General features: G+C 41.5%; 1 protein-coding gene across 3 annotated transcripts in view; it reads left to right on the top strand.

Annotated features, from left to right (window-relative positions):
- ROR1 (receptor tyrosine kinase like orphan receptor 1) overlaps positions 1-3,741 on the top strand; it is a 174,535-nt gene extending 170,794 nt beyond the window's left edge. For 2 of the 3 annotated variants that reach the window (XM_064454901.1, XM_064454900.1), the window contains one exon: positions 729-3,741. In XM_064454901.1, coding sequence (XP_064310971.1) covers positions 729-2,153 — 1,425 coding nt within the window. In that variant the 3' untranslated portion in view covers positions 2,154-3,741. The remainder of the gene's footprint in view (positions 1-728) is intronic. The other variant, XR_010373427.1, reaches the window with a different exon arrangement.
- Positions 3,742-15,620: the final 11,879 nt, after the last annotated feature.

The raw sequence follows: 15,620 nt of genomic DNA, 5'->3' as shown, positions 1-15,620 counted from the left end.
TGAATATATGCACCCTGAATAACAACAAGAGTTTTAAAAAGATTGCTTTTCTTCTTTGACCACATTCTCATTTTTCCAGCTGACTCTGTCCTGAGTGTTTCAGGATTGAACATTCAGTCATGTGTGAACAGAAATAGTGTCTACTGTACATTGAAGGGTTAATAGCAAAGTTGAGGAAGAATTGGCTACAAGGAGATAGTTTTTTTAGAAAATGTTTTCTGCTGAAACTTTAGGCCCTGGCCCAGAAAACACTTCAGCATGTACTTACTTAAAGTATGTGAATTGCCTCAATTCCTGAAATTAGTCAGATTCAATTCTAAGTACATAAATACCCAAGCCCAAGTATATAAATGCCTTTGCTGAAATGCTGATGGCCCCTGCATATATTTAGATCTACTTGTATCTGATCTTGTGTAGAGGGTAAAAAGTAATTCTAAGTTTAGTTTTGGAGCAGGGTGCACAGAGATTAGGAGGCACTCAGCCCTGAGCTTTGCCTATGTTGGCTTACCGGTGTACCTCAGGCTGTGTCTGGCCTGGGGCTGGTGCCATTGCACAGTGCCCACGTCCTGCAGGGGTGAGCAGGATTGTTGCCAAATGGGCCTGCGGCCCTGGGAGTTTCCGGTTCAGTCTGCTTGGCTTTCAGACTTCCTGTACAAACAGATCTTTTTCTTAAAAGTACATTTTCAGTCCTCTTTTTCTGACGTGTTTTTCTGTCTTTTCTTTAACAGAGTAAGGCTAAGGAGTTGCCTCTGTCTGCTGTTCGTTTCATGGAAGAACTGGGTGAATGTGCTTTTGGCAAGATCTACAAGGGACATCTCTACCTTCCAGGCATGGATCATGCTCAGCTTGTTGCTATCAAGACATTAAAAGACTTTAACAACCCCCAGCAGTGGGCAGAGTTCCAACAAGAAGCATCTCTAATGGCCGAGCTCCATCACCCTAATATCGTTTGCCTCTTAGGTGTTGTGACCCAGGAGCAACCTGTCTGCATGCTTTTCGAGTACATGAACCAAGGAGACCTCCACGAGTTTCTCATCATGCGATCGCCGCATTCCGATGTTGGATGCAGCAGTGATGAGGATGGGACTGTAAAGTCCAGCCTGGACCATGGGGATTTCCTGCATATTGCAGTCCAGATTGCAGCAGGGATGGAGTACTTATCAAGTCATTTTTTTGTCCATAAAGATCTCGCCGCTCGTAACATTTTAATTGGCGAACAGCTACATGTGAAAATTTCAGACCTTGGACTCTCAAGAGAAATCTACTCGGCAGATTATTACAGAGTTCAAAACAAGTCTCTCTTGCCAATTCGCTGGATGCCACCGGAGGCAATTATGTATGGCAAGTTCTCTTCCGATTCAGATATTTGGTCATTTGGAGTTGTTTTATGGGAAATATTCAGCTTTGGACTTCAACCGTATTATGGATTTAGTAATCAAGAAGTCATAGAGATGATCAGGAAAAGACAACTGTTGCCATGCTCTGAAGACTGTCCTCCCAGAATGTATAGCCTGATGACAGAGTGCTGGCATGATCTGCCATCCCGGAGGCCACGATTTAAAGAAATCCATGCCAGGCTGCGCTCGTGGGAGGGTCTTTCAAGTCACACTAGTTCTACTACCCCCTCCGGTGGGAATGCCACCACTCAAACGACTTCCCTCAGCGCAAGTCCAGTTAGTAATCTCAGTAATCCTAGGTACCCTAACTACATGTTTCCAGCACAAGGTATACCACAAGGCCAAATCGCCGGGTTCATCGGACCACCAATACCTCAAAACCAGCGATATATCCCCATCAATGGATACCCGATTCCACCAGGATATGCTGCTTTCCCAGCTGCCCACTACCAGCCGCAAGGTCCACCCAGGGTAATCCAGCACTGTCCTCCTCCAAAGAGTCGTTCTCCGAGCAGCGCCAGTGGATCGACTAGCACAGGTCACGTCACTAGTTTGCCGTCTTCGGGATCCAACCAGGAAGCAAATATTCCTTTGCTATCTCATATGTCGATTCCTAGTCATCCAGGGGGGATTGGTATTACAGTTTTTGGAAATAAAACTCAAAAACCATACAAAATTGACTCAAAGCAGTCTTCCCTATTAGGAGACTCCAGTGTCCATGGACCTAATGACTCTATGATTTCAGCTGAATTGTAAATAAGCGAGGCCTTTGTACATATAACTATTTACAATACAAACTAGAAGGTCGTAGAAAAGATTTATATTCAAATATTTTATTAAAGATTCTTCTGGTTGTTTAACAGACATTGCAGCAAGTATCTTCTGTGAAGTTTAACTGCTTAACAGGATGGGCAGACTCAACCAGGTAAAGATCATTGTGGTATGAATACTCAGCTTTGTCAATGGACGCATTGTTTCTCTAAGTGCCACCAACAATTCAAAAAGGGGAAGGGGGATTTTTTTGTTAAATAGAAACATTTTATCATATGCTTTTTCACAGCTTTTTAAACCTCTGATGTGGTTTAAATCACAGAAACTTTTTTTATACTGAAAACATATTTTAATATTTGTCTCTTTTTTAGGAGATGCAGATATTCGGAGATCTACTGGGTGTGCAATTTCAATTCCAATAGCTAGTTAAAATATTTGTAAATTTTGCAGTCAAGGATTGTGTTTCGAATATGTGATCTGAGAGCTGGATAAATTACGTCAGGTAGGATTTTGGTCATTTGTTAATTTGGGAGTCTGAGTTCATATTCAGACCAAAAAAAGTCATTTATATGACAGCACAATAGCTTGAGTTCTCAACTCGCAGTCTCCAAAAATCATCTGCCATTGGCTGCTAAAGATGGCTGGAGTTCTAAGAAATTGCCTTAAAGGAAATGAAATTAAAGTGTTTTAATTTCAGAACCTGAATCAACTTATTCAAAGATAACATTTCATAATCTAGTAGTTAAAGCAGAAATTTTATATCCTTTTGTTGCTGTGCAACTGTTTAATGGAAAGGCTCCAAACTGCAATTTTATATATGACAATCAGTTTTCCCAGGAATATTTATTGTTTCAGATCAATGTGTAATTTCAGTGACTATGACTCCAGTAACCCTGAAAAAAGGGAAACTCACATTCCATCAGGCAGCAAATCCATTGATAGCAATTTTGTCTATCATTTCTAACAATGTGAATTAATGTTAACGTTCAACTTAGAAATATGACATTTGTATAATTACTAAAAATTCATTCAGGTATAAGCAACCTAGATTATTCATTTGAAACCACTTTAATGAGTTACAGAAGTGCTGTGTACGTTAGTTTTTCACAGACTCTTTCTTGTACTGAATAGTATTTTTATTGTACACGGAACAAAAACAGTCTTTTGCTCAGTTGACAATGTTGTATAATATGACTTTATTTTTATCCTTTTGCACAAAAGTGTGATAATGTTTTGTACAGCAGAAGTGAAAATACATCTCTGCGTTTTATATCTTGGTCTGTTTCTTTTTATTTTTAACCTGATGTAGATGTTCTTGAAATATATTATGGTGATATTCAGCCACTACCTTACACAAATATTTTTCTTTGTTTTCACTGCATGCATTTAATCACTGTATTACTTGATGATTGATTTATTAATTACGGGCATTTCAATTAGGCAAGCATGAAAATGTAATAACAAAGGCTATTTTATAATTGATATGTGCATTTTTGTATTTCACATGCCAGAGATGATATTAAACACTGATTATTTTATGCTGCTGTTTATTAAAACATTGGTTTAACATAAACGTATCAGTATTTCCTCCATCTTGGTGTAAGATATTTGAAAAGTTTTGTATTTAACAGAGAGCTAAAATCTGCTCACTCAGCCCAGGTAGGGAGCCTACTGAAACGGTCACTTGAATGGGACGAGAGTGTTGCAAATAATACTTGCAGACAGATTACTTCGGGGTAACATGCAGAGGCTTAAATGACTATTTGACTCTGCAGATATTTGCACAGCACACAAAAGAAGTGGGACGGCATAATTACCTTGTGAGAATGATACAGTCTTTGCTGTGATCTCATCAGTGCTGCTTAGCTCTGTACCAAAGGCCAGCATCGCCCTTTCAGCCCCCCGCTTAAGTTTTATGTACTGCTGCATCGTATGAACTTTCATGGTGCGTTGTATCGCAGCTGCATCCAGAGCTGTCAAGCATCCTCTCCATTGCACAGGTGTGAAACTGTCCTTGCAGATTAAGAACCATCAGTAATTATATAGTGAGGACTTTTATGACTTCTGAGATACTTTCTGAATTTGAGATGTCAGCTTCCATGTGGACTGAATTTACATCTGGATCAGTAATGGAAATACATTACTTGTTAGCTAAAATTGAGTTTTGACTGAAGATTCAGGCAATAATTACACCTTATCACCTTCTATATCTGTGTCAGGCTATCAGACTCAAAGGCTAAAAAGTTACTTTTGACAGAGGTGTTTTACAGGAATGGATGAGATGTTTTTCTCTTGAGCCATAGCTATTAGCATAACCAGAGGCTAGGGAATTGCTTTCTCACTTACATCCATACACAGCTTTGCAGCGCTCGCTTAGCATCTTGTTCAATAGACAGAAACTCTATTGTTGTTCTTGATCCATCTTTTCTCTCATCTACTCCTGCATGCTTTTTTGAGTGGTTGCACCAGTGCAAACAATTCTTTTGCATCTTATGCATCAAATGCACCGTGAAGGAAGCAGGCTTTTTTTTCACCCATTTTTCCTATGGGATTTCTTAGCCTGTACCATTAAGGGCTTGAAATTTCAACAGTGCCAGTTTAAAGGCAGTCTTCAGAATATGGTTTCAGAAACATATATGTAAGAAGAAAGAAACTATACGCAGCCAAACAGGTCTGTGGTTCGTAGGTTATGCTGTTATTGCAAAATCTTCAGTAATGAACATGCTGTACATGAAGTCAATGGAGAAATAGGAATCTTTTCCGTCATAACTGACACACATACTTGTGCAAAACCATGGCTGAAAAGGTACTGAGGTATGATGATCAGCGATATCAAAGGATTTGCTCATCACTGTCAAGAAACAGCCTTCACTGAGTGAATGTGTGAAGAAAATGGAAGTACCTTCAGGAGGCTCTCTTCATCTGCACAGACTGGAAAAGACAACCATGGAGCCAGGTCCCGAGACATCTGGGCAGATGGTCTCTGCCAGTTGGGATGACAAGTGATAAGTGTCCCATCAGATCAAATCTGAACATGTTAGGCTTAATGCTATAATTCAGGTCAATTCTGTAAAATAAGCACGAGTCACGCTCAAGCCAAACCGCCCTCACATCAGTACTCCACACAGTTAGCTCCCACAGGACTGCCATCTTACACAGGTAAGCTTAGCTGTGAATTTGCATACTTAGCTTTAATCACCCTGATAGGAAAGCAGTAACCTAATACTTAATGGAGCAGCAATGGGAGTCATAAAATAGTCCCTCACACACTTTGTGGGTTTATGTTAAAAAAACGAGCTCTGGTGCAAGCCCACTCACAGCTCAATTTAGGGTTTTTCCTTTATTTCAAAGTAGGCTGGGTACTTAAGGTTAAAAGATTTTTAGACTCACAGATGTAAACCAGAACTGAACAATACACCTGAAAACTCTTGCAAAGACCTCTTCCTGCCCTTCTCTCCCTCTCTCAGAGGGTGAAGTTTTGTGAACCTTGAGGCTGAAATCATGGTCTGGCTCACGACCGATGCATAAGGAACAAATGCTAACGCAGAGAGGCAGGAATTCACTGGGGAGAGATTAGAGGAAGAAAATCTTCTAAAACTCAATTAGATAATGTGGAAAATAAATGTTGCCAGAAATTAAGGAATTACTCCTCAGGTGGGAATGCAGACATACAGATGAAAGCTATTTTCGTGGCAAACGCAGGAAGAGGGAATTTTCCAGATTCCTAGTGCTACATGCTAGAATCATCACCCCTTCTTCCTTCAAAGAGATAGGACAGCCAAGACTGTTGGAAATGCAGCAATGGCTTGAGAAGCTCTAGAGGTTTGGAAATAAAACTGCATAAACACTGTTTAGTAAGCCTACAATCCAGAGAATCTCATTCCCTCTGGGTTAGCTTATATTTCTGTAAAGGAGAATAAATATTTGCTGATTTAAACCCAATATGCAGAGACTGAAATGGAGATTTGTATCCTTTGTTCCCATGGAGGAGTGATTATAGTGGGTTTCTGCATTTTCTGGATTGCAAGCAGAAAGTAAAGCAGATAACTACTTGTGCAGAAATTTGGGCTGGAAAACTCAGAAATACCAGCATGTGTTTATCCAGAGCATCAGAACTTGTCAAAAAGGAATCTACTGTTTGCTTTCCATGAATAAGGATATCCAAGAAGATTGCAGGCTTGGAAATACTCTATTACACTTGCTTGTTCCAATACTGTTCTGTAACCTACATTCACCAGGAGAACTTTAAAATGTCCACCTAACTCGGAGCACTCCTGACACTAAGGCAGGCAATACAAAACCTATCTCAAGTACAAACACATGCTGTTCCCTATGGACCCAGTTCTGTGAAATGAGTACCTTCAACATCTACTGGCTCTGGTTATTGTATTTATCAGAAGGTATTTGACTCGTTGGCAGGATTCACTCTTTTCAGTTTGCCTCCTCACAAAGTGGAGTCATTTGACCAAAGGATACCTCTTTTCTTCTGTTTCATACCATTAGGCCTAGCTTGGTCAAAGTAGGCTAGGCTCAGCCCAGGCTAAAGAGGGGAGCTACATAGCCAGGACTGCTTTTCAGGAGGCACTGGGGAGTGCTCGTAGGAAAAGGGTGATGGGCTAAGCCACCCCCCATCTTTGCACACCGTGTCACACTAGGTGTTAGGTACGCCAAAGGACTAAGGTAGCTATGTCTTTATCATCCACCCTCCCCATGCAAGCATAAGATACAATAACTGGTTATGTTATATATTTCTTAGAAATTCATGAACTCGATAAAGCTGCAGGTAGGGAGAGAGGGCTGTCTACGTGTGGCAAAGATGGTAATGTCATAGGAAGGCCAGTTTTGTGAAAAATATACTTCTCATTGTTCCTTATGGATTGACATAAACCACACTGAAATCCGCAGGAGTCTTCGCTGATTTTACTGGTGTCTGAATCAGGCTTTCTACCTTCTGGAGAGTCCTTAGGAGTTTTAATGAACTTGATGAAACCCTGTACCTTCAATCTGTACCCATAAGAAATTAAATCTTGCAGCACAAGTCCACAAAAGGTTCTGATGCATGCACAGTTTGTTACAAACCAGGTTCCCAAGCCAGCAAAAAGAAGCATGTTAACACATTTGTTCAAAAGAACAATTTTATTCAGAAACTGTCTTTTGTTCAAAGTACTACAATAAACAAAAAAAAGGTCGATTTTTTATGTGCCAGAAAAAATTAAAGCATCTTTACTGTATATTACAATATTTTAACCAGTATTTCTTTAGAATATTAATTCATCATAATTCTGTGGTCAGGGAATGGAATGAGCAGCCATGCTAAGCTGAATTTCACCACCTCTGGTTCTGCTGGAGAACCGCAGTGGAAAAACGAGGAAACCAGGTTAACCTGATGGAGAACAAATGTCTTTTGGAGAGAAAGCACTAGATGTATTTTGAAACAGCACCTCCTTTGTGCCCATAAGATCTGGGTACTGATTCCTAAATTCCCCTCCCCAGATAGCACAATGTCTTCATGGTATGCAAACTTGCACCTTTGTCCCAGATATTTCTTTTGCTTGAGACAGAGCCAGCACATTAATTCCTGTGAAAAGACAGTAGCCAAACGATTCTCAGCTGTTAGACTTGCAGAGCATGGCTAAACCAAGGAGGTCTGAGGGTGCTGGGACCAATCTTAAAGCATGTAGTCACCCAAACCACATCCTTGAGTTCTGTGAGAGCATGCTTTCTTTTGGCTGCATCTTCAATGGTGATGTTTTTTTGTGGCCCCAAGTCTGCTCTCTCCACGGGCCTGAAAGCCTCTCTTAAAGATGGAATCTGAGAAGCAATTTTTATCTTGCTGTGGGCTGTCTTTTATAGGAGGAGAGAATATTGCCCCCAAGTCACTCACTCTCTATCCCATCATATTTCTTCCTGTTTGATCTCTCAAAGATTAAAGTTCAGTATATTTCAGGACAGTTATATTGCTGAGGTAATATAAGATTATTAAAAACAGAGAGAGAGAGACAATATTGTGACTACACATCAAAAGCTCTTTAAGACAAAGGAGGGAAAATTGACTTGAAACTGGAATTATTAGAAGCATCTGTGGTGTCCTTTATTTTCCATTTAACAGTGCAACACATTTTGGAATGGTGTCTAACTGTTTCGAACTGGCAACCTGGTACTGCCTTAATTTTCTGATTTGTACCCTAAACCCAATGGTTTGTCTGCTCCTGCAGAGGGGAACCGCAACTGTTGGTTAATGCGTATTGATCTTAAGGCACAAAGCAACGTTTTCCAATGCTGCAACCTATAACCTATATGAAGAGGCTGGGTTATTTTTTCACTCAGCTGAGGAATTTAAAACAAAACAGAAATATCTATTAGATTAGAAGCACATGAATTTTTAAACCACAACTCATGCTTGTACAATGTGCGTGTGTTTGTTTATATATGTGTGTACATGTGTCTATACACCCTCAAATGTTTTGTAGTTATTTCCATAAATCCAGTAACATTTTGAAACAGTAACTAACAGGAACTAGGATAACATTTATTTCCAGTCACCTTCAGTGTAAAGGCAAGTAAGCTTATTTGGGCCAGTCCCGAGCTGTGGAAGGCAGAAAGTGCTGCCTTTATGGCGTGGTCTGCAACTGATGGGTCCCTATGGAAGGAGCACTGCCAGGTCGCTCACGTTTGGATGCTCGCTCTCAGCACAGCTGTGGGATAATTCAGCCACTGGCCAGATGAGGAGCCAGGTGGCCAGAGCCATGGGGAGAATGAGCGAAACACCTCATCCTTGGAAAAAATACTCTATAATGTGAGCTCACCTGCCTTCACACACATCTTCCTACATTTTAAGGCCAAAAGAGGCGGAAAAGGATAAGTGCTTCCTAACACTGGACATCATATTCAGCCCTTCTCACACCAAGCCCAAAGCACTGCTTGAGGCAGAGTATCTCCTTTTAAGCAGGGCTGTACAGCACATGGCTGGTGGATCTCATGCGGCCTGAGATGTGCTTTAGCTGGCTTGCTGACAAAGCATGTGTTACCTTGCACCAGGCGGTAATGGCCTGTGCGCGCCCTCTTCCTCTCTGCACAGGATGGAGTGGCCACCGCTGTGGTTCCTGGGGGCACAGGCATGTACAGAGATGGGTCCCATGGAGCTGCAGAAGAGTGACAGTCCCTCTGCACCTCACACCAGGGAGGTATGGCATGGGAAAAGCTGGGCTAAGTTTGGATCTGGGAAAATGAGATGGATGTCTGAGGGAACAGACAGGGCTGGGGAGGCCACATGGAGGTGGATGAGGGCTGAGGTAGGAGCCAGGAGGCAGGTGAGGAAGATGGGAGGGTGGAGGAGATGGGATGGAGGACTGCAGGGGGTGAACACTGCAGCGTGGTAGGTGTGAGGGGATGGGAAATGAAGGTGGGGGACCCCTGCAACCGGGGAGGAGAAGGAGGATCCCCTGTTCTGGAAAGAGTGACTCCCCTGGGCCTGGTCACAGGGAACATGGCCCCCCTTGGCAGTGCCCTGGGGTGGGTTACCTCAGGGAGGCCGCCCACTGAGGAAGCTGCTGCTGAGGTACCAACTAATTTACCCTGCACAGCCCTTATATGGGATGACTTCTCCACAGTGCTGGCTCCTGAGCCCTTTCCTGAGCTCTCCATAACCAATCTCCTGAGAGGCTAGTGCAGTACTTCCCAGCCAAGGTCTGTGTTTGTCCCTGTTCTGGTTAAATTCACCTTCTCACACCCAGCTTTCTGGAACAAAACCTGTGGTCTGTGAAGGTGGCAGCTTGTTTTCCTTAAAGAGTACCATCTCTGTTTTGCATTGTTATTACCCAAATTCATTGTGCTGAACCAATGCTTTTTTAAAACAAACTCTGTTGTATGGGGTTCCTTTCTGGCTTATTCTCAGGTTTCATTGTGAGCTGCAGGAAAGGTGATCGGCCTCTGAAGGCATCCCTATCGCCACTCAGTCCTGGTTCTGGTTAGTCTCACCTTGCTTGTGCAAGGCTACAAGGCGGGAATTCAGCTTGGCTCAGAAGCCACCTTAAAATTGTATTTGCTGATCTGTTGCTGTTACATTTCATAGCATATTCTCTGTCTCTGAAGTACCAAAGGACTTGAATGCTTTAGAAAGTCTTTTTTTTTTTTTTTTGTTAAAAAAAGGGCAAATTGGTGGTTAAAGGCAGTGCAGAAGCTTAGTAAAAATTCTGCTGAGTAGCCCATGCTGAACTTTTCTGCTGGTTTCTGCTGGTATGACTGTCCCAAAAGTTTGCCTTTAAACTTTTGCTGCTCCCCCTCAGCCACTCCTCCTGTATGGTGACTTACCTGACTCTGTGCCTTTTCAAGCTAAGCACGCAGTGTCCAGAATAGAAATCCTCCCTTTCCTCACAGGATCAACCAGGACTGTCAGGTTCTTGTCTGCGCACTGGGTTAAACCAGCACTTTGCTATAATTCCTCCCACATCGTGCCATGATTCATTTGGACTTCTATGGAAGAGGTATAGAAGGACAACTGCTGGGCAGTGTGAACCTAACTCTTGTTTACTGTGAATATGCTTTTCTGTACATATGGGCAGCTACTTTGTCAGATGGCCATGGTTTCCTTGAAGAATGTCTGTGCTGATGCAGTAAAAATATTGCTAGACAAGGAGAAGGAAGAAACTGAACAATTAGGTTTTTAACATGACTCCACACAGTGACGCTGACTTCTGGAAGAAGAGGGGGATTCAGAAATGGAAGGTCCCCACTCTGAAGAATAACAGTGACTGTGGACAATCATATTCATAGAGGACTGTACGGAGTTCACTGGTGAGCAGGAGCAATGTGAGTGCTCTTCTTCCTCTGGAGGGTCATTGCCTTTTCTCCCTTGGCACTCTGAGAGCTGCCTGCAGAGCCTGATAATTGTGGTAACTCCCGTTAGGAGTTCAGGCTGTGCAGAGAGCAGCAGGTCCCAGTGGGAAGAGCAAAAACTCTGTGCCTGAGCTGCCTCACTGAGGGTGGGTGGGATGCTGAGTATGTAAAACCACTGTTAGTCCCAGCCATAAAGGGGTGTATGTGTCTTGTGTGCTAGCATTTCAAAGAGGTCAAATCCAGGCAAACTAACTTAGGAGCATTAGAGAAGACACAAATAAACAGATGGTCTGGACACTATATTATGGTAGAGCAGGAAACAGTGCCAGAAACTGAATAATTATTCCAAAGTAGACTCACAGAAGCGATATCCAAAGATAGTTGGCAACAAATGGATTACATATTTGATAAAAAAGTTAAAATTACTTTTGCATGTGGGAACAAGTTAGTTTATGCTGGAAAAAATCTCCAGTTCTAAGGAAGCTAACCTTCCTAAGTAGCCAAGCCATGAAGATTGCACAAGAAGCCATAAATCTGGCATTTCCTAATTTCTGAGTGCTCAGCATTGCAACACAAATAATACCCCTTTCAAACATTGCTTTGTAGGCAATTTCTTTGCAATATAATTTATGTATTTATTTTCTTATCTGGTAGTTAGCCTCAGTCCTGAAAATAGGCAGACCACTTAACAGAGCAGGATCAAGACTTTACACTACTATTGGTTTGTATCCTACAAAAACTGCTGCGGTGCATGGTGCAATAGCTGTCAATAGTGCAAATGCTGGGTTGTTCCATGCTGGTGCAGAAAGAAGGATCATGTGCTATTTCTCCCATATTCTGCTATTGCAGCAACTGGGAGGGATATAGGGAGAGCCTCGTTCTCATGTCATTGTTTTTCATCTTGCTGACTGTAAGGCAGTTGTGTTTATTCACTGCTGGCTGCTTCATGAGGGTTTTGTTCAGCTCCTAAAAACGATGCCTTTCCAAGTGACTTGTGGAAGGTGGCAGGAATCCAGCTGATGGTAGCACTCAGTTCTTTGTTTGATCCTGAAGTGATTCAAAACACTTAGGCTGTTGTTAACATGAGGTGGATGCTGCCAACCTAACAGCTCTTTGCCATGGAGGAGAGGAGGACAGACCCACCAGACTGCTATGGCAATTACTGTATCGACACACCATTAACTAGAACCTCAGAGAGGAGTGTGTGAATTCCTGAAAAATCAGAAAGAACAGAGGAGAATGGGGAAGATAACAGTACTGGGTTACCTGGGTAGTGTTGCCATATGTCTCTCCAGGATAAGAAGCAGGGACACCTTCCAGGTAGGACTTGCTGCATACCGCTCTTCATTTTATCAGTTCATTTGTCATCAGAATTTGCAGGGCTGAAATACAACAGGCTGGTAGGAACTGTTGAGCTGTTGCTCTAGCCTGGCCATTAAATGTTGAAAGTCTTGGACAAATACAGAACTCTGTAGATAGGTTTTTGAGTCATTTAAAAATACAAGATATACAGGGCAAACAGTAATGATCTCTAGTTCCTTTAGTGCCTAGCAACAAAGCTGTCCTATCTTAAATTTACACAGCATCTGAATGTTTTCCCTTTGTGCAGTGGATCGGTACTCTGGGAGGCCATGTAGAGACTTCCTTGACAACCCTGAGAAGTGGAAAGAAAACAACATTTTACTTGCTCTCTGGGTAAGGAAAAAGATGGAGATTTACTTGTCTTCTCTGTCAGAAAATATTAAAATATGCTTTGTGTAGTGGTTGTGAATTTTAAAATACACACTACCAGATGACTCCCAAGCTGGGGTAAACAGGATCTGTTGCACATTCCTTTTTGCAAACAGGAATAATTTCTGTTCATTTCTGCATTTCTTCACCAGTGACTCTTGGCAGCTCCTTAACTCTGATGAAAACAGATGATGAAATGAATTACTATCATTGGAGTTGTTACCAATGCTAATTTTTAGATAGACCAGGCTAACAAGTTCCTTTGATCTTTAGAATTTACACTCTTTTATCTTGCATAAGTCAACTGCTCAAGAGGCATGTACCCACCCAGGTGTCTACACTTCAGAAAGATGCTTTAAAGAAGCTGATAATTTTACTTTTAAGTTTTCTGGTCTATCATATTGTCAATCTTGATCAAGAGTGTTGGGATGAGTCTTAAGATCAGTGATAACTTAAAGTGTTGTATCATTTTGCCACATGGGCCTCCATGTTTCCAATTTACTGTCCCCTCTGTTTTTGTTGGGTTTTTGTTTGGGGTTTGTTTTGGTTTTGTTTGTTGTTGGTTTTTGGTTGTTTGTTTGTTTATTGATTTGTTTGTTTAAATACAAATTAATCCAGATTTTTTTTCTTGGAACACTCTTTGACTTTCTTTCTGTCCTCATTTCCAGCCTCACTGCCTGCCATCGCTTTAAATGACAGTATACTCTCCTCTCACAACTGAATGTGTCCCCCAGATGTATGCATGATTTTTCCAGACAACTCTGTATTGATTGCGAGTAAAACAAAAGGTAAAGTCATGTATCATTTACAGCTGTCTGCTAGGATTTATAAAAGAATGAAGGGGAAAATTGAATGGAGCAAGAAGATTGTGTCCTTTTTTTCAAAATACCAAAATTAAAAGCCTACTGTGACTATTCTGGCCACAAAGCAACCAGTTTAACAGAACAGAGTTGTGTAATTTTACTAAGTGTGAAATCAGGGTTTTGATAGTTTATGCTTTGTAGGCTCATGTGCATGTTCATGTTTCTTTAGGTGATGCTTTCAAACCCAGTAACAGAAAATGCAGTGAACATGGATGCAGCAGAAGTGGTGAAAACCAATATATCTTTATATAGGCAAATGGTTTTGCAGTGTGTCAGAAAGAGCCTGCACCCAGAAGGTAACACTGTCTCTTTTTTTGTTGTTATTTTTCATAAATAAACATTAACAATTTTTAAAACTTTTTAAACAATTCTAGAACCTGCTTAACAAGTAAATTTGACTGATGATTTAGTTTTAATGAAAAAGAAGTAGAGTTTTGAAAGCAGATATGTGGCCTGGTCTTACAAACGGTGTAGTGGTGAATAAGACCTAGCAAAATTCATGCATTCTGATGAACACAGCTGAGATAAAACAGGGAGATGGGAAGTGCTGATATTTTCTCTCTGACACCCCAGCTGGTTTCTCTACCCTCCAGTCTAAGCACAGCACAGTCGCTGAACAAATATTGGCTTTATTTCAAGGAAACAAACAGAAAAAAACAGTCTGTCCATTCAAACCACCCAGAGAAAGCAGCCAGAAACCCTCATTCACATCTCTTTCTCCTCCACTCAGATATTTCTGGAATGGAGGAAAAAACCTTCTTTCCCAAAGGAAGGTCCCTAAAAGTCCTCCACCTCCAGAGGAGCCCATTTCTGCCCTTCCTTCCTGGCTGGCCCTTAAATAAGTCCTTTAGCCAGGAATCCTGTTCCTTAGTGATTCCCAGCAGTGGCTTGCTGGTTCTCAACACAGTGGGGCAAGTTCTTCTCCAGGCTTTTTAAAGGATGCATATGTCATACTTGCAGCACAGGGGCTGATTAAGCCCAGTGCTTCTGTTTTACAGCAATCAGCTGCCAGAATGGATTGCCTGGAGGGTAAAAACTGTGGCAGAACTTCTCTCAGTTTGCTTACTAAGTGCCAACAGGGAGAGGGAGGGTGAAGGTATGGATCCTGCAGATTTTTTTCCACTCAACAAATCAGACACTTTAGCCCATTACAGTGGCAGAAGGTGTCCAGAGTCTGGTGATTATAAAGAAGTTCCCGTTAGCCTGAGGGCAGGAAAGCTGTCAGACCTTCAGAAAGGCCGTCAGAATCATGGGTCAGATGCCTCTCCATGTTCCTTCATTTCCTGTATTCTTCTATTACACTGCTGGGGTGAGATACACCACATAGAAACAAGAATTAAGCCCAATCTCTATGCAAATGCATGCATAGCCAGTTCTTGGCTACATGGCTATTGAAGGTAGGGAAGGAAGGTAAGTTCCTCCTCTGTTACAAGGTCAGCACAGCTTCAGGTTATGCTAGTAGGATCTAGATGAGAAATGTTCTAAAAGACCCTGTTTTCCATTGCAGAACTTCCTGATATTGAGAAGGACTGTTTTTCTTCTCTGAAGTTTTACCAGCCAGCTGAAGGGTCTTCTCTCGGCTTTGCCAGGTAACAAATTACAGTGCACATTCTGCTTTACTGCCACTATTTCAGAAAAGCAACAGAAGTCCAGGATGTTTGGGTCTGTATACTAAAGAGAGCGATTATTTTCTTTTTCCTGTTAGTGAATATTCTCAATTATTTAATTTCCTATGGAGACATTTGGCAAGCAGTTACCTTCCCAGCTACTGCCAGCAGCTCTTGTTCCTAAATGAAACAAGTTCTTGGCCTACAGGAGTATAGCCAGGAAATTTGTCATTGTTGGGCCAAGTGATATTTTTATTTGGCCTAATCAATGACATTTATTTCAGGCAATACATATTTTAAGATAATTTATTATATTAATAAATAGCATAGGAAAACCAGTTAATTCACTGCAAGAAAAAAAAAACAAACTGGATCATTTTGATGATGTATTTCTTTTTGTACTGCTAGGGTTGTAC

Source organism: Phalacrocorax carbo, chromosome 6 (genome assembly GCF_963921805.1).
Source record: "Phalacrocorax carbo chromosome 6, bPhaCar2.1, whole genome shotgun sequence".
NCBI classification, from domain to species: domain Eukaryota; kingdom Metazoa; phylum Chordata; class Aves; order Suliformes; family Phalacrocoracidae; genus Phalacrocorax; species Phalacrocorax carbo.
This window is presented reverse-complemented; position numbering and strand designations above follow the sequence as displayed.